Source organism: Rhipicephalus microplus, chromosome 6 (assembly GCF_043290135.1).
Source record: "Rhipicephalus microplus isolate Deutch F79 chromosome 6, USDA_Rmic, whole genome shotgun sequence".
NCBI lineage: Eukaryota > Metazoa > Arthropoda > Arachnida > Ixodida > Ixodidae > Rhipicephalus > Rhipicephalus microplus.
The window spans coordinates 102,991,410-103,011,444 of NC_134705.1; the positions used below are offsets into that span (position 1 = coordinate 102,991,410).

At 41.3% G+C, this 20,035-nt stretch overlaps 1 protein-coding gene across 1 annotated transcript in view; it reads left to right on the forward strand.

Moving 5' to 3' along the window:
- The first annotated feature begins 1,051 nt into the window (after window positions 1–1,051).
- Window positions 1,052–20,035, forward strand: part of LOC142765966 (uncharacterized) — a 135,948-nt gene continuing 116,964 nt past the window's right edge. The window contains exons 1-4 of the mRNA XM_075867774.1: window positions 1,052–1,207; window positions 6,975–7,034; window positions 11,350–11,388; window positions 14,698–14,724. Of these exons, the coding sequence (XP_075723889.1) occupies window positions 1,115–1,207; window positions 6,975–7,034; window positions 11,350–11,388; window positions 14,698–14,724 (219 nt within the window). The 5' untranslated portion in view covers window positions 1,052–1,114. The remainder of the gene's footprint in view (window positions 1,208–6,974; window positions 7,035–11,349; window positions 11,389–14,697; window positions 14,725–20,035) is intronic.

Here is a 20,035-nt window from a genome sequence, read left to right on the forward strand (position 1 = left end):
CTTTTCACACTAACCTTAGTGGCTGCTGGTGACGCTGTCTTTCTATTCATTGTTCTATCTTTTAGAATAATAGATAGCATCTATTAGTCTATAAGCTGATCCAATGTTCTGTAAGTGGAAGGCCACCATGCCGTAGGGGTCGAGTGGGTAAGGTACTCGGCTTCTGACCCGGACGTGGCGGGATTGAATCCCGACTGCGGTAGCTTCGTTTTAGGTGTTAGTGAAAATGCTGTACGCCTGTGTGCTCAGAATCAAGTGCACCCTAAAGAACCCGAGGTAGTGAAAATTTCTGGAGCCCCTCCACTACGGCGTCTCTCATAATCATATGGTGGTTTTGAGACGTTAAACCCCACATATCAATTATTCAATCAATAAGCGGGTGGCTACTTTGGTCACTAAGTCGGTAGATCTTCAGATGCGTTATTCGAAGGTGGCAAGTACGGTACCCGCCAGCATCATCCTATGTTTTAATACGCTCTCGGGAGCCAAAAGAACACACTTGCAGCGTTTACAAACCATCCGCGAAAGGTGTTAAAGGGTGCGTTTAACATGATTTTTATTATTTACGCAAGATATGTGGTAAGTTAGGCGTGAAACATTCAGCTCCCGAGTGAGTTGTTAGCAGCGACCAAGTGAAGAAAGCACCTAAGAAATTTCTCCATTTCTTTTTAATCACAATTGAGACTGACCACGGAAGAGGATTTACATAGGACAGTTTGCCTTGAAATTGCGTGCGAAAAGCTCGCGAAAAACTTCTCGCATTAGCAGAAAGAATGCAGCGGCGGAGTCTATGCCGAGTTGGTTATCGTCTTATGCATTTTTACTTACAAGCTATTGGAGTCTCCAAAGAGTGATTGGTAAGTAGACGTGCAAAATAATAATTACGTTCCAGATATGCATGCCTGTTTTCAGCCAGTCATCCGCATAAAGTAAGAAAAATCAAGAAAGGAACTATCTGTCATAATTGAAGTCTTCAGCGAGCTTCCTTACATATTGTATCAAGATGCTGCAGATGTTTAGAAAAAAATCCTCAGTGCAACTTTCTATTTATACAGAGCATGTCTCATGAGAAGACTTTCTATGTGTCTGTTTAGGGAGAACTTTTGGTTCCAATATGAACACGAAGTTTGGCTGCTTTCTATTCTACTTCATGGTAATACTTTTGACATTGTTTGTGAAAGACTCAATCAGCCCTAAGGGGAAAAAAGTAAGTATGCATTTTTTATTCTATCAATGTTGAGGAATCCTAAGATAGTTACACTGATATTGTACGGTTCAAAACAATTTCTCCACTTCGTGTAAAGAAGTCAGATATTCTGATACAAACTCTTTCGGCGTTGGTGTCCTATAAAAAGAACACAAAAAACGTTTGCTGCTAATTGTGACAGAGCTCACTCAGTTTTGAAACAGGTGTATAATGTCCCCTCAATACATCCGACAAAACATAAGCAGTTGTTTTTTCATGATCGGCTTCTTCGAGACTCGACAAAATGGAAGGCAAGGTCGCGGAAGCCAAAAATTACGTCGCTCAATGGAACCGAATATTTGCTGATGTCTTATGCATTAGGTAATACACCAGGAGCCGTCATATTTTTACGTGTAGTTCATAAGAAGCTTAACAATATTTTTGCGAAAATGGCTTTTCATAGCACTAACACTTCGCCTGCACGAATGGAGAACTTTTGCGTCATATAATAAGACGTCAGAATCCACTTGCAAGCCGGAGCTGCAAGTCTAGTGATAGCATCTTATGTCTTGTTATTCATTGTAGTTGAGAAACCTGCCAATATTCTGATGCTAATATGTATTGTGTCTCCAATAGTGGGAATGCACGTAATGACTTCGAGTCAATTTTTGCACGATGTTATTAGGGGGGGGGGGGAGGAGCTAGACAATGACGACGATGCTTGGAATTTTTAGACTCATTTGAAGTGATCACTTGGCGCGCATGCTAGTATTGACAGTCATTGCAACTGATGTTTCCCAAAGTGAGAAAATAAGTGGGACTGGCATTTTCTCGCTCGTTCTAGATTGGTCCTTCGCCATTCGCCTATAATTTTTGCACCCATTTGTGTACTAAAAATTTGAGGTATCATTCTAGCAATCCGAACTGCCCGCAACAACTAGTTCTACAGTAAATATGGCAAATTTTTATCAGTGCGTTTTTTCCTCTCAGAAAATAAAAACTCCCAATTTCCAATTCCATTATTATTTCTAAGTCCTACACATATCAAGTTTCACTTTCAGGTTATAAGGACCTTTTTTGGAATAAAATGGCGGATGCGCTAGCTAAGTCATCTATCAATGGCTGGTTTACTCAAGTAATACTGGTATTTGAATTCATTAGAGGTGGTAAAATAAAGAAAAATTGTGTTATAAAACCTTCGGCGGCAATAATAATGGTTGCAATATAACTTCAGCACCTCAGACACTGTGGGAACAGCAAAATATGTCGAGAAAGAGAACTGGAAGTTGTAACCAGAAGACTACGTTTTTAGGTCTCATATCTAAATTTTTATTTACGCAGAGCTTACCTGGCAGCTTCCCCGCACAGTTTCTTGTTCGAAGTACATGAGACAACAGTATACTACCTAATTGCCTGCAACAGATATTCTTGTTTGCGGAAAAACACCTAAGTTGCTGTTTTTTTCGACTCATGAGACTGAGTCTAAGTGTACAAAATTTGCTTTTGTTACAAGTTTTGCCTTTTGGCCACAACGACGTGAGGTTTGGTAATGCCTTAGAAAAGTTTCTTGTAGTTTCAAAGCCTTTAAGATTGTAGAGTGAAGTGGTCCTCCTATATTTAAATTATATTTCGATGTTGGTAAATATTTTCTTATATATCCAACCTCACTGTTACTATGGTTGTCTTCACTCATCTCTTTGCAGTTTCGTTACATTAATACTTCTTGAAATTCAAAGCTCTCATTACATTTTATTTCAATTGACGAAGTTCAGTCCAACATTTAGGAATTTTTTTTCTAAGGTGGAGGTAAAGTGGAGTACGTTCTACTCAACTGCGCTCTACTTTGCGATAATAGTTTTGGTGTTGCAATTATTAATTTGACAATAATTTTTTATGTTTGTTCAAAGCGTCGAATAGCTAGAACCACGCCACTGAAGTTCTATGACAGACTGTGTATCACGAGCAAAAAGACTATTGTTTGACCTTTTGTGTGCTGCAACTTATTCGTTGTAACTTCTTGCTACTCTCACAATGATTGCACAATCTAACAGAGTAACAAAAAATGGTAGTTTAACTCATCATACTTTATTTTACAACTACTAAGCTCTTGTATCCTATACATAGGACATGACGAATTTTAATGTATACGAATAGGGCACTCACAATGCATTATTTTTGTGCGATTTGGGTTTTCCTAAATACAAATCAACAAGAAAAAAAAATTTATTTGTTTAGTGTATTCGAAGTTTAAATTTCAATTAAATTCAAATATTACCGTAAATTAGAACACGTCTGTGAATATTTATTTGGTGGGTGATGAATCTCATTGAGGCGAAGAGGATATGTACGCTTTGATATTAACTGAGGATGATAGAAAACTCGAAAACTTTATTCTTAGTAACACCACTGCGTAGAGGAAATACTAGCACCACTTGCTATAGGAGCGATGTGCTGTTCAAGAGCGGAGTATTAAACACTCAGGAAAGCCAGAAATTCCTTGACGTCTACTTGTAAAAATGCATGTGGTGGTTACCACTGCATTTCTTCACAATGTACTGTGGCAAGGTTATCTCTAAACTTTTTCACATTTTTCAACTTCACAGGGCTGGGCTGTGAGCTGTTAGCTACCACAATAGCACTGAGCACTGATGCAAACGCATTGCGACCATGTGCTTCTCAAGCGTTTCTCAAACGCATTGCGACCATGACGCTTCTCAAGCGTTTTGTGTCACGCAGTCTAAATACTTTCGTATGATAAAAGCTCCCTTTCTGTCTTGTCAGGAGAGAAATGAAGGAGACAGGCAGAGAAAATAACGAAGCTGGGCTTGGTTCGCTAGCCTATACGTTGAGCGATCAAGAACAATAAGGAACTCCCGTTTGTATGCAACAAAAAATAACTGATGCTCAAAGCTCAGTGATGAAGGTATCCTAGTACTAACGTAGCTCTGATACAACATACAACGATAGCACTTGATGCACGAAAAACCCAAAAGCTGCAATGAGAATCTGCCATACATGGGAGAGAATTTTTCTTTGAGTGTAAAGCCAGTGGAAGTGCGTCATTGTTGCCGGAGATTCCCAACTAACACGTGATTCCAAACAATCAACAATGGAGCTGATCGGGAGCGTCACCCACAGAATGCAATGTAATGAAAAACTTGCCCATAAACACTATCATTTATCAGGCTTTAGAGGAGTTAAACATTGCCATCTGTCGTTTCAAATTCTATATCAAATTGAGCTGACATGATCGCTAAAGCTGAAGCACCATTGCTCGATTTCTCAGCGCAATTGGCTTCTGCCTCCTTGCTCTACACTCACATGTGCGCCCCCGCTACAGCTCATCGCTCAACTTTCCAACCCTGTCAGTGCGAACAGTAGCAGTTTTCCACTCCGCACGTATCCCTGGTGTATATACCCTGCCTTGACTTTAACTGTATCTGTTCAGCCGTGCTTCTGCCTCTCCTCTTCATGGTAAACTTACAGCAGCGCTGTAGCCAAGCAATGGTGACACAAAGAGAATAATAGGAAAACTCAATTTCACCCTTGTGTTGCTCTGTAACATCCTCTCCTACCTTAGGTCTACACTACAGTAGAGCTACCACAGCTCGTGGTATAGCATCACATGCAATATTTGAAACTCCAAGGTCTAGATCCTGCCGGTGGCAAGTTATCTTTCGTCCACCCTTACACCTTCACGATAACATCACACTTTTATTAACAGCTCGTTTACTTTTTGTGGCGTTATTATATGTCACTTCTTAGTAATAATGTGCCTCACAAAGAAAAAGACCCCGTAAGTATCCACTTGATTTCATTCTAGAATAGGGGGAGCGTTTAAAGCGCTGCAGGCCCTATCCAAAAGCTTTTCCCTCCTGACTGACACAAAGTGTGCATATGCAAAGGGCTTTTGGGCCGCGAACATTTTGGGCCACTACTAAAAACAATTCTAATTAGCATCAGCACTCTTCTATTTCGGTAGTTTAAGAAGCTTTTTTTGTGTTTTACCTTACATCGGCATTCATAAGAGTTAGTTTACCTTCTAAATTGAAGCTACATGGGAAGTTATTCTTGCGCGCACGACTTAGAATATAATGAGATAAGTGGAACTATTCCACTCACCGTCGTTTCTATAAAAACGAACAATGTGACCCTCGCGAGGCGATGACCGGCTAAGATTCTGAACGAAGCGTCCAGTGCACGTGGCCAGAAAGAGAAGGCATCGCATGTTGCAAACGCGTTTTGTGGCTATAAATCGCAAGCGCTGCACTACTCAAATTTAAAATATTGATGAAGTACATACGTGTATATTCAAGGCTTTCCTAATGGACTGACATTTGGGAATTAGAGTAGTCGTGGTCAGTCAGAATTCAAAACTCTGTGTCTTTGTTACGTGCACTAGAAATCGAAGTATATTTCACTTAGTAGGTTGTGAGAGTGGTTTAAGTTTTCTCACAAATGCTGTGGTTAAGTTAGGTGGACTACTGATTGACCGTCTTAAGTCCACCAGTATTCACTGTTAGCTTTTTAAAATCCCAAGCTAAACAGTTTGATAGAAGCTATGTGGACGTCACAACTGAGAAATAAGAGACGTACAATCTCAGGCACCCCTTGTCACACTTACACATCACGGCCCGCCCCGGTAGGCTAGTGGCTAAGGTGCTCGGCTGCTGACCCGCAGGTAGAAGGATTTCACCTCGGCTCCGGCGGCTGCATTTTCGATGGAGGCGGAAATTCTATAGGCCCGTGTTCTCAGACTTGGTGCACGTTAAAGAACCTCTGGTGGTGAAAATTGCCGCAGCCCTTCACTATGGCGTCTTTCATTATTACATGGCTGTTTTGCGATGTAAAAGCCGCATATCAATCAGTCAGGTTGCATATAATTCACTCAGAGTACAGAAGCACCACCAAGGATAACAATGTTTTAGTGTTCACTTCAGCATCAAGCCTTTCTACAATTTCCAATCTGTAACTTAGCCATTTATGGTAGCTTTTATGCAATATAATAAACTCATGACCTGTTACAATTTTTGACAATTATTGAAAGGGAACTGAATTGCAAATACAAAAGGAATTGTAGTTTTTCAATTTTCATAGCAAAAAGAAACAGAATTACTGACCAGTGTTTCCACGAAGTGGTGAGATTTTGCGCTCACAGAAAAGTTTTTTAAAATCACCCCGAATGCGCGTGATCCTGTGACTGCACCGCGGAACACACATTATAAAAAGTTTTTTTTGCGAACATATTTTCTATCAAAAAAAGGCGCATTTTTCTGAAAAATGCAAACTGTTGTGACTCTTTTCAGAATGCCATCCACCCTTTCTGAGGCAAAAGAACGTTGTTATTACAATTGTACCTTTAACAAAATGTTTTTCTTTAAAAAAGGCCTAAAACTGTAGTAATCCAACATTTAAATATTTACCTAAAAATAGTCATGCCTATATTTATAACTTCTGCTTAGAAGGATATCCCGGACACGAATAATACCAGAAGAGGTTTCATCAGTTTACTCGTGAAATGTGGCAATAGCTAAGAAGCAAATAGCTAAGAAACTTTCTTTTTATTTTAATTAAAACCCAGGCATTTTCTTGCAAAATTCACACAAGTAAAGTTCCTAGTAAAGGAACTTAAAGTTGTGTTGAGTTTGCTTTTAAATATTGCAGCGATAGGCAGTAGTAATTTGGCACCTGTTTGTGCTGTCCATCTTCTCCTAATTTATTGATGTAGTTAGCTGCAAACATATTTATGCATTTTTCATTCTAAGTGCTTATACGAATATACTTTCAGAGTCGGCGTCCACTCGGGCGTCCGGTGATTCATGGAAGATACAGTCGAGCTTATACTCAGGCAAGTCTTTTATTGCAACTGAAACCATTATATTTGTTGACTGAACGAATTTTGATGTTGCATCTGCTTAGTACACATTTCTTATCGAAGACAGATAAAAAAACATGAAAACTTTTTATTCTGCCTGGCCAAATGTTATACCTATAAATGTCAAAGGGTATGAAAACGTAAACAAGGAATTCCCAGGCAGCAATATATGCACTGTTTCATTCAAAGCCTGGCAGGGTAACATATATCAGTTTCAAATTTTTCAAAATAAAGCCGGTGAACTTCTAGCTAGATTAAAAACCTTGCACATTACTCTATGAAAACCTAATATTGCCAGATGCCACATCCTTTGAGAATTCGTTGGATGTGCAGAAGTCAGCAAGTAATTTTCTATTTTAGATATGTTTTTCTTTGTCTTGAGTAAAACGTCAATATGTGGGTTGCCATATTTTTTTACAAGTTTTCTAGCTAGATGTACGTCGTAGGCTTACCAGAAATGTCGACTACTTTGGAGTTTAAAGCACAACCTATAGTGTTACCTAACGCAGCACTCCTGTTAGAGTCCAGACATCAGTATTTTATCTAAAAGACAGTTGTGAATTTGTGAATTTCATACCGCAATTTTCTCATTGTGTTCATTCGGAGTTCGCGACCGGTTGAATCTGGGCTGCTAAATGTTTCGAATAAAAATTGCGGGCAATAAACTGTAATAGGAGCATTGATGGCCTTACCGGTCTAGTTGATACTGATAGCCAGCTGAAAATACGAACAGCACAAATTATTTGTTGTTGCAGCATAACTACGGAAGCAAAAAACAAAAACAGGGAAGATGACTGACATTTACCAATGTTTTATAGAAGATATTGATGAAAAATTGGGCATACGTAGAAGGGTGCAGTTAACAACCAGTGCGATACAATTCCAACAAAACACTTGCCACATGTTGATTCACCTGGAAGCCAGTACACATCTTAAAAATGATTGAGATGTGAAGCCTCCTTTTGCTGAAGCTTGAGTAATGCAGATCTTACACAGGTACCAAAAATCTTACTTATGTGGCGGGCCTGAGGTTGCTCGAACGTGGCAGGCGAGGTGCACCTGTCTACTACCCAAAAATGCTCAAATAGGAAACGCAGCCCCAGTCACGGCAGTGAAGTCTGTGGTGTCCTTAAACCACATCGTGCACCTTAAGATCAGGCTCTTTTAAATGGCCATGCAAACATTTCTCTTTTTGCCTTATGTATGTCTTACCGCAGGGTAGTGGAAGAAGACACATGACACCAGTGACACAAGGAACAAAGCATGTCCCGTGTTTCATTTCGAGCCGGATCATTCACCAGCTTCCAAAACTTTGATAGCTTTTCCGCTGTAATAAAGAAAACAGTGATGCCAATGCGTTTTTAGATTTCTAATAGCCTACGCAAAACGTTGTACGTAAAAGGGACTGTAACACAGTTCTTACATACTGACACAATGTAACGCTGAGATTTCCCCCCTTGATATTAAAATTAGTTCAAAACCTTTCCACAATGGTAAATTGGGGTTGCTTGAGTAACCAGCGCCTAAGAGCAGCTCGACCTTTCAAACCGCAGTTTGCCGAGTCACCTTCTACGATCCATAAACAAACAATGTTGATAACTATCTTCGCCGAATTCGAATGAGCTGAGTGTAAAGGTGAAAGTGAATTTTCACTTCTTGGTGTGAACAGCCAGCACAAATGATTGCTCCGAAAACCCAATGTTAGGTCCAAGAACCAAATCGAATTGCCAGATGGTAACCAGTGTGTAAGTGCCAGTGGATGAAAATGATCCTCAAACAAAGCTAGAGTACTGTTGACAACTTCAAAGTTGCCATCCGAACAATAAAAATTTACTATGAAATCATCAACCGACATAAAGACCTTAACAATAAGAGAGAACTTGAATGTGGCTGCTGCCGAAAAAGTACCTGCGCACACGATAGTTTTTTTATTAAAAGGATTCCCATTCTAAGACGCAACCGCTGCCTGAAAAAACGATAGTACAAAAACAAAACAATTGTTATAAAATGTACTAATTGAAAGTCAGACTCCTTCCCTGTTTATTTTTTTTACTTTTGAAGTTACGGTGTAAGTACTACTAAGTGACGCTGTTCGCATTTTCAGTTATGTCTTACCAACTTGCCGAAACATTCATGACTTCATAGCTCGCCTAGATGAAATTAATTGATATCTTAGCCAATTTGCATGACACAAAGAAGAATGAATGAAAAGGTATATGAAACGAGGCAATGTAGCAATGTAAGAACTGGTTTATTGTTGTAAAGTGATCTGCTTAAGTAGCCAACGTCATATCTCTGGTTTAGTGAAAAAACCATTCTTGCATATAAAAATTATTTATTTTGATTACGAATAGCATTAGAGCGCTCGCGGCAACAGACTACCAGCGGAAAGTAAGAAAAGTAAAACTCTGTCGTAAATATATGAATAATGGAATGATTTTTTTTGTAATGAAACAATGAAAGTGCAGCCAGCGTACGTTTCTTTAAGATTTGAGATTAACTGAACTTTCGCTATGCCCTTGCTTTTTTATTCAAGTTTTCTAACATCAAGCCAGATTTGCTAGCCTGAGGCTTGCACCCATGTTCCTGACAATGCCTAGCCAGATGGGCGTTAGCGAGAGCTATCAGACTGGACTAGTGTCCCCTTGAACTTGCGCTGCAGCATCACTCAGCCTGCTCTAAGGCACGATGGTTACATGTGCTACGAATACTGTATACCACATTTTTTGTGCAATCTGCAAACAGCGAAATGTTACTGTCTTTTATCGCTTCTAGCTCTTTTTTAAACATAAATTATTTTTGCTCCAAAGACACTCATTCTACTATGCTTTTTGCTGAAAAAACCGTTTTTACTAGGCAGTTTTCGATCACTTTTCCAAGTATGTGGCAAATACTTTGAACATACGAAATTACTGCTACCTAAACTTGAATAATTTTGCATCTGATTTAGGGTGAGAAGGTCATTTTTATTTATTGTTTTTGTTTTGCTTTAGCCGTGCGCATGAGGCCCGACTTACGGTGAGTGGGTACACCACCTTACTCAACCGAACAACTTGCTTCAGAAACGCGGTACTAACAGGATTTTCTCATCGGGCGACCAATACAAGACGCGACAATGCCATTCTACAGAAGCTTAAAATAGCTAGAGATGATCTCCGAAAGCGGCTTTCTTGCTCTGGGCTTGGAAAACCAGCACACGTGTTTGAGTAAAAATTCTTTATTTGTACCAAGAACTTGCAAATTGATCTGCGCAAGAACTTCCGGCTGCGAGGTGTACCCTTTTTCCCAAATAAACTTTAAAAATGAACCAGCCGTTAGAAGACGCCCTTTAGTTCACACACTTGGCAATCTCGCCATGCTCACTCTCAGAAACCATGTGATGGCAGAGCGACACGCATGGCGATGCGCCTCTGTCAGATTCGGATGTCTCGTTGTAGCAGTCGAGTTAGTTGGATGACTGCCACACACACACGTCTCTCCTCTAACCTTCCACAATCCGCACATTCACCCAAAAATGAAGATGTGTGTACCACGTATCAACAGACAGAACATTCTTTGGACTGTAGAAGGTTTCCGCCAAATTTTTAAGGACTCGCTCAAGGTTTCAACATGTTACGATGTGCAGTGTAGGTTAAATGTTTTGTCTTCATGAAACTGGGCTTTATGCACTGTTCCTAGTGGCACAATTATTCTTCTTTTTATTGTTAACTGGGTGTTTTGGGGTATTATGTACAAAACGATCGGAAGGTACAAAAACGCGTTATTTGTTTTCTGACTTCAAAAGAGATTATGAGTGCCACAGTTTTCATAGTGGCAAGCAACCCCGCACACTCACGAAATGTTGGTTGAATAACTCAGGACGTCCCAGATGAAAATGGCAGTTGCACTCGTACGTGTTTCGTTTTTTTCCCGGAAAGTTGGGTGAACTCACTTGGAACACAAATAATACTGGAGATCACTTTCACAATTTGAAAGTAGAGAAGACCTTTTGCCAAAAAGACTCATACTCCGCCTTTTATCACAACCTCCTAATTGCAGTGTTGAGAAATGTAATTACCGAACTTTTTATTCTATGTTCGGAAGTTCGGAAATATGTGTTTATTCATCTTAACATGTCTGCGGCTACAGTACTTATTCTTACGATCTCTAGTGAATACTTCTTTCTCTATTCTCTGAAAATCTCAGGCACATTTCAGACACACAGGCAAACTGATATTTTGACGTGAAGAAGAAATTATTTACTTTCGCCTATGCTTAACACCTCATTGTTGTACTGTATTATTTCCAGTTCCGTGAAGCTTACCGTCGCATTTTTGGTCCGCTTCGGGCAAGTATTTCGTTTCATCGCTTATTCTTTTATAAGTGTCGTAGAAACGCAGTACAACATGAGAAAATAAAATAAGATTTGAACCCATAGAGTCACACTAGACGTGTTCCAAAGAATACTATGAAGAATGCTGGATTTTTTATGAAAATGTGGCAGGAAGAAACAGTACCTAAACCACAAAGCATGCGCTGTAGCAATATATTCATTGCAGTCAACTACTGCAACATAACAAAGCATTTTCTTTTACAAAGTATGCACACTCTTCTGCTTATCAATTTATAGCAATTCTTGGTTTGAGAACAACGTTTTTTTTTATGGAAGGTCACAAAAAGTCGTCAGGCCACACACCAAGCGATGGGCTTACTTAGTATAGAAGCCCATCACAGGTATAAGGACCTGAAACCAACCGAGTAGCTGAAATTATAATGTGATGTTGTATTCGCGCACAGTTTACGCCAGATAGGCAGCCGCTGAAACTTTTTGAAGTGTTGCCGTAAAAGCAGTATTACAAACGTCCGTTGGTGCAAATGATTTCCTGAATTGCATAAATATTTGCCTTTTTTGGCTTGCGTTTTTTCCTCGATCAGTGCTCGTCTCCACGAGTAGAGGATAAAGAACGGCGAGCACACGTACCTTCATTCAGATACACAGGTCGTTGTACTAACAATTCTGGTGAAGATTAGCGTGAAGAGCATGCCCTTCCGAGAAAACCATCACAATAAACGACAAGTACAAGCAACAGAATATGAAGTAGTCTAAGCACCTACCACCAAAGCGTGATCTACAGTAATCATGATGGGTAAGTAGACATCTGTAGATGCTGATTCACTAGGAAAAAAGAAACATACATAGTGATACAAAGAAAGCAAAAAAATGCTCGAAGTGGTCTTTGATCGCGCGTATGCTCTGGATCCAACGTCTTGATGTTGACAACTCCGACATCTTTGCTGGAGCATTGCACGGGGCTAGGCCTACACGAAAACTCGAAATAAGGAGATCCTTTGTGAACTTTGGTGACTCTTGGGCCCTCAGTAATTTGTTTAATCGTAGCAACCAGGACGAGAAATGAGGCCACAAAAACGCCAAAATTGACCAAGGGCCCAGCGTATGGGCGGCCTTGTATCTCCTCGGTTCAATGGCACAGTTTATGAAGCCCGCAACTTTAGACTGAATGAAGCCTCCTGTATCCCTTTCTCGTATTATTTTTAGGTAATTGTGCCTATCGAACGCCGTCAAAGTTTTTTTTCATCATGAAGAGCAGAACCCATTTACTTCATGAAGCACTTGCAGCTGCACTTCAAGGATCGGGAAGGTACACTGGAATGTGTATGCGGAGCCGTCTAGATAGCGCACAGTGTCCTGTTGCTCGGTGACACTGTAGGTGCTTACTGTTGCGACATCCTCTCGTCCGCGACACAATAGACACCTGAGTCACTTGAGGTTATGTTTAAGTCTCTTTAGACAAGCATACCGCCACATGGAGGGCAGCGACCACTTTCTCCTCCCAACAGCGCTTCAGAGTTATATCGTTCTATTGGCGAGCTCGTTGTAAAGATTAATATTTGACACCGCCTTCCGGGCATTCATTGCGTAGTGACAGAGAGACATGAAACGATGTTTTAAAAGTGGCCGACGTGGCCATGGCAAGCTTGCCACTTTATTGCGATGGCTGAAACAGAGCACCGCGGCTGCCAGCGTTCACAACTTCACCCACCACCAGGTGGGTGAACTCTTCATGCACTTTCACATCATTTCACCAAGACGCGCGGCATGTTGGTGGGTGAGTAATTATAATTGTGCAAGGCGATGACAATGACGCTACAGTGTGAAACCAACACCGGGTTAGGCTTGACAAGCTCATGTAATTTTGAAGCAAGCTTACCTGAGAACTGTACAGGGTACCAGCGAGACCTCTTGTAGGATTCCTAGGACTGAGGCATGCTTCACGTCAGCATGGCCATGTTTTTTGCCAGTCGCCCCGCATTGACTCGCAATAAAAAAGAACCGCAGCTCCACCGCTTCCAGAGCAGCACCCTTAATGGGGTCGTTAACGGAAGAGTTCCAGGCCATCGTGGGGCCCTGACAAACGAGTCAAAATTATGAGAGGCCACATATAAGCTCGAATATAAAGCAGCAGTCCCAGATGGATTGGAGAACTCAGTCTTTAAGCACATTTGGTCGGATGGACTACCAGGTTAGAACTGCCACCCATTTCTACTGTACCACTACCAACTGTTAAGTTCAATAACGTCGCTGCTATGAGGCTGTAACTGCGCCTCCAACTTATTGACCGCAAACTTCACCATGCCAACAAAGAAATACTAGAGCTAGGCAGTAGATGACAGTGGAAGGGTCTGTGACTTACCCAAGAGTGTATTCTCTTGACGGAAGTAGTAACGCATACTTCATGCTGATTTGATTCATTGGTGTTTTCAAGCGCAGTAATTTCGTGATCGAGCATAGGGTCACGTCGACCCGAATGAGAGCGAGAACGTCTAGAGGACTTTGTCTATCCGATATACCTTTGTGCAAGGTATCAGCAGGCACCCGTTTGGTCTCGGTGATGACTGAAAAGCATGAAAACAAGAATACGGCTCTAAACAGCATCAGATGGTAAGAATGCAATTTAGGTATTCATTTGATGCATTTCGATGGCCATGCAGCGCCCGCTGTTGCGACGACGGCAAAGCAAAAGTAGACCAGAAAAGTGTTTTACATCCCTCATGACGTCGCAGCGTAACCTCTACCAGTAATTGTATTAATGCTAGTGCCACCCATCAAAGTCACTTCTAGCAAACCCTCAAAAACGTTGAAGAATAAACGGGAACACACATCGTGATGTAGTGTATCACGTACCTGCCACACTGTTGGTAGCTCCCTGCGCTAGCCGTGATGGTAGACTGTGGCGACAAAGAGACACAACAGAGTTCTAGGACACTGGCAGCTTGGCAAAGCACAAGATGAGAGGAAATGTGGTAGCCGGTCAGACGTACAAAAATTTATTGTATATATTGTGTCTGTACTGAATGTCGAAATAACTTCAGTGTATACAATGCAACGAAAGGTAAGCGAAAAAAACAATCACTAATAGTATAATTTTAAAAGTTCGTATTTTCTAATTTTAACTGCAATTATTCTAGCACGTTCAGTGTAGAGGTACACATTGCTGAGATGTTCATAGTGACAATTCTTGATTATTGTTCACGCTAAATCACACAGCGTCTTGCTATCTACATTCGTTAAAAACTTGCTTGAGGACTGAGTTTTGCATGTATAATAAATCTGCTATTGCAATCATTCTTTTCGCAGCGTGGGCGCCCCCGAGTTCTTCCAGAGGCAAGTGATTTATACTAAAGAAAGTGTGGTCTCTTAAGACCAGATACATTACTGTCATTTGAAGTTGGTACAGAATAGTTACCAGATGCACGACCCTTAGACAAAAAAAAATGGCTTAGAATTGTGTGCTTTTAAATTATACAATTTTTAGACATGTTTTTGAGTGGGCGCTGCCACAAGAATGAAATGAAGCGGACGCCTAAGAGAGCGTAAAAACAGTGCTTCCTTTCAGAGCCCAGTACAGGAACAGATCGCAAGTTCTAATCTTTCTTTCTACAAAAGAAGGCGGTAAATGTTTCGTTACTTGAGGGTTTCGAGACCAATTATATTAAAGAAAACGACTACTGGAAATATTTCAATCAATAATATATTCGCATAACTTTTTGCTTTTGCAGCAATTGCTGCACCTTTAAAATCTGTGCTAAATGTACGTTCAGTACTGCAAATACCCCAAGTACCTAATTCAAGCACTCAGCGACTCCCGCTGGCTAAGCCCCCAGTGATCTCATAATTAACGTTCGATAACGTCAATGTGCGAAGTAATCTTGTACGCGTTTGTAGACACAATGTCTGGTCAGGGTGATCGGTGCGCGACATACCAACTATTGTTTGATGGACTTTATCAACCTGCTGTTTTTGATGGCCATCGATATACTTGTGTCTCAGAGAGTTGAGTCATGCTGTTTCCATCATCACTCTAGCACCAGAGAAGTGCCGGGGACAAAAGCATTCAGTTCCTTGGCGAGACAATAGCATGGACTCTCTTGAAGCACGGAAATCAACATCAAGTTTCCGAAGCAATGTAGGAATGCTATTAATTGTAACCACTTTTTGGTGGTTTGTTTAAATTGAAATAATTTGATTACTTTTAATTTTAAAGGCCATCTTTGTGCAATACTATTCTGGTATTTGGTACCCAGCGCATACTTCTTTAGTGTGAGCCCGCCACACAAAATGTATGCATGGACGACTTTCAAGGCCTCTGAGGTGCTGTGCAGCAGGTACTTGTGGCAGCTGCGTACTAATAATTCAAAGAGTGTATTCTGGGAACCTTGTGGCCTTCTGTTCTGGCCTAGTAGAATGACTATAACACTGGCCAGCGTCCGCTACTGCCCAGAACTTCGTGACGTCACTGTCGCTGGAGCATATAAAGCTGAAACGTATTGATGTGCCAACATAATATGGTGTGTTGGACCTGTGTGCTGCTGTCAAGTAATTAAAATGATGATCGAGAATGAGACTTCTTCGCTTGGGCCTGCCGTGCGTTGACTACCCACTGAGAAGCAACACCAATGGGAGACGTTCCTGCAACGAGCAAGCTGTTAAAAGATCCTGCTTGATAGTGCACCAACCATAAATCTGACGTAGCGGACGCCTACAGGTGACGCGTACGGTGTTTTAAAAGTGGCAAGTAGCGTGGGCTTGGCAACGCAGCAACGGGTGCTGAAATGTAGAGATGGCTACAATACAATACCTTCATATAACTTCAATTTTCGTGTGCTTTAGCTACAGCCCTGTCGAGGTTGGATGAGAAAGAGGAGGTTGAGACGTAAGATTCCTATTCAGATCATTTCGAGCAGTTTGTCAGTGTGAATGCGACAGCTCTGGTAAAGAGACTGAATACTTTGCACAATGATCAGGGCTTAGGAGTATGAGGTACTGGAGAATTAGGTTGTACCATCACTTGCATGGATAAAACTTTCGAATAAGTCAAGATTCTACTTAAAAACCATTACTGCTCCCCGACGTCAAATATCGCTGTAATGGCAGATGTAAATGCATGGTTAAGCTTCAGCATTAAAGTGTAGATGACTGTATCAGTGAAAAAAGTACTAGGTTCACAAACATGATTCTGGCTTATTTCTAAAAAACGGCATACGCGATAAGCTTGTGATAGCAATCCACAGCGAAGGCATTCAAAGGGCTTTTTTCATAGGAGAATTTTTGAGCTACCAAACTGCTTGCAAGGTCCCTTGGCGTGACTGCTAGCAGCCAATCAAACAGTAAAACTGCAAGCTGCAGGTGGATACTCAATTGTGAATGCCTTCCATCGCGAAGTAAACCGGCTGCACAAAAGAAAATATTGGTGCAGCAGAACGAGAAGAAGAGCAAGCGTATTCGTGTAGATAATGCGCATGATCTCTATGACTGTTGATACAAGAACAATAAATTGAACGGGTGCTCTGAAGTAGGTCATTTGTACAATAAGTGACCATGCAAGACTCTACAAAAGCGAACGCATATCATGTCGGTATCATTCAAGGATGACGAGCACACGAAGCACGCGTGCCACAATTCATCAGGCAAATCAAGAATAAGGGCTACATAGTTATCATGATCAGAGATGCAAACAGCGTTTCTATACAAGTCGACACAAGGGCAGTGGTGAGTGTGGTCTCTGACGAGACGTATCAGTCGTGTTTCTCACATGGTATATGGGAACTTACCACGGTTGTCGTGAAAACCTATTTTATCAAAGCGCAGAAACAGTTCTTATTGTGCATGAAGCTGAGCGAAAGTACAGCTTTTATACACGGCACATGTCTTGAGAAAATTCAACTTACTTGGCAGTCATTGTTCTAGTTAGGTATAGATAATACAGATGCTTCGTATCAGGAGAAGTACGTGCAGGTCTTCTTCCCAATATTAGCCGCTATCAGGAAGTATGAAGTGCAGGTTGTCCTAAACAAGAAGCTTACTCTGTGTTTTGTAGAGCCAGGCCTGTGTCTTTTGCATTGCATGAAGCAGCTGGAAAGCAGCCACACGAAATGAAGATAAAATTTGTAGTAACACGAGTGAGTCAATGTGACAATGTTGCATTTCCAAAAACGTTGAGATCATAGGCTGCGGCTTTGTGGTAACGCTGAAGTCACAATTGACCTTGTTCTCAAGGTACACCATTATTCATTCCTACAATAAGAGTAATTGATCAAAAAAAGGTAGTGATGCAAAACTATTTTACGTGCTTTATTTGTCATCAGATTACAAAAAAGTCATGTTAAAAATACATCAAGGTGTCAAAAACTATTTGGCACACTTCGTACCAAACGTAGGATGTTTCCCAAGAAAATAGCTAGTGAAGTAATGTAGAAATGGTGGTGAAGTTGCATATAAAGCTCCAAAAATAAGAAACGAAACTGAGAAAGCTATGGAGCTTCTTGGAGCGCTGATGCGTCGAAAAGTGAAGAACGGCACTAATCTTGTCGTGATCAGGCCGAGTGCGATCTCTGTTGACGAGATGTTCAAGCACTAAAATAGTTTTGGTTGCGAAATGGCACTTCTTGGTAGTCAGCTTGGAATCAGCAGCCACGACTTCGTCCAGGCGTTGTAAGTGTTGCTCCAATGTTGAAGAAGATATGACAATGTCGTCAAGTTAAGACAGAATTTTTTCACTTGAGGCCCCTATATACCGTGTCCATCATTCACTCTGACTTCTGGTGCGTTGCAAAGGCCAAATGGCATAACAATAAATTGATAATATTCGTTGGGTGTGGCACATTTTGTTTTGTTCTCTTGTCATCTTCATGCATGTAATTCACCATTAACCCCAGCGTAAGTCAAGGCTGGAAGAATGATTTGTTTGTTGCAATGAATCTAAAGCATCAATATTGCGAGGCAACGAATATACGTCTTCTCGTTTCATGTCATTCAGCGCACGGTATTCGACGCAGAATTCCACTGGACCGTATTTCTTGCGTACAATAACAACAGGTGACAACCAAGGGCTAGTGGAAGGCCTGCTGACATTTGGGCTTACCATGTTTGTCACGAGATTGTCGATTAATTTATGCTCGGTAGGAAATCTCCGATAATGTCGGCAGCGGGCAACAGAAGCTCCGTAAGTGTGTATGTGATGAGCTGTCACTGAAGCCTGTCGTAAAACAGTACATTGAACGTCGAAGGAATATTCATGCTCGGGGAACAATGCAAGCAGTTCTTGTGTTAGGGGTGCAGTTTGGTCATTGATGATTGAATTGGCTATAGCTCTAGCAGAAGTAGCATCTGTAGGTGTGTGTGGTTCCACCGCATTTTCATTCGCAGTCATCAAAGAGACAGCTTATGCGTCAATGCCGCAAACAACAACAGCGTCTTCAGAAGGAGTATGGACTCATTTGTGACACTGCATAGAAGAAAGGCGCTGCTGTTGGTGAAACAAACAAGCCCCGTGGCTACTTCAATGCCTTGAGGTATACAACGGGCTGATACAGCGACTGAAACATCAACATGGTCACTGAAGTTTGAGGCACCCGTATGAACTTGCTCCTGACCTAGTGGCACTACGAAATGATTGATATTTCATAGGTGGTGGCGTGACGAATATTCCGGATCAGTAAAGCCAGTCTCTTGGATATGTACGGAGTGTTGTTGACAAGAGATGAAAGCGGCATCATCTGAAAAAGTTTCATGCCAAGATAAGCATATATGCACAGAAAGTGAACACTACAATCTTAATACGGTGGTGGATCTCATCATTGCTAACTTTATAGTGCACTTTGCTGATAGCTCTATTGTTATATTATTTGAACAAAGTAAGACAAGGCCATTATAAGGTGTAGTAACCTTACGCAGGGGACCACCCCGATTTGCATGAACAGCAGAAGTAGTAGCCTCAGTGTCCACCAATGCTTGATTAGGCACCCCTTCAGCATATACTAACAATTTAGCCCGGTCCTCTGGACACGTTAGTGTATGTCCGGGTGATGCAGTTTTTGTTCAAAATCTGCAAAAGCTTTTTTTTTGTGAATCGGTAGTCAGGGCCAGTGCTGACTGGGCATAGAGGTGATGTTGAGCGTATAAGAGGAAAAAGGAAGTGAGGTAATCCTGAGCAGTAGGTTTGAGGTGCATCACGTGACGAAGACGGGAGAACGTGGTAAAAACTGTCTCTCCTAGTACTGACCAGAAGTTGACGTTTAATTCTTTTATTAAAGTCATAGCCGCACCGTTCGTGGCAAAAAAAGGCTCTGTTGTACAGGCCAGGAGATGATGGTGTGACAAGCGTCTTAGCTGATATTGAACAGATAATAACGTCATATTTCTTTCATAAAAGTTGTAACCTCAACGTTTGTCCTGCTAGCATTTGCGACAAAACTGTGAGGTGTGCCCTCAAAATCCACAACAATTGCACAATGGGCGAGTTCAGCGCCAAGAGGTGCAGGATGCCAGAAAAGATGGGACACGTGAACTTCGGGCCAATGTCGCTAAGTTGGTTTGAGCAAGAACAGGATGCACAAACTGAACCATTGAGGGTTTTAAGGGTTTCATGAAAGCAACTTGCGCATACGCCGCGTGTAGAGTTGGAGGTACTAATGTT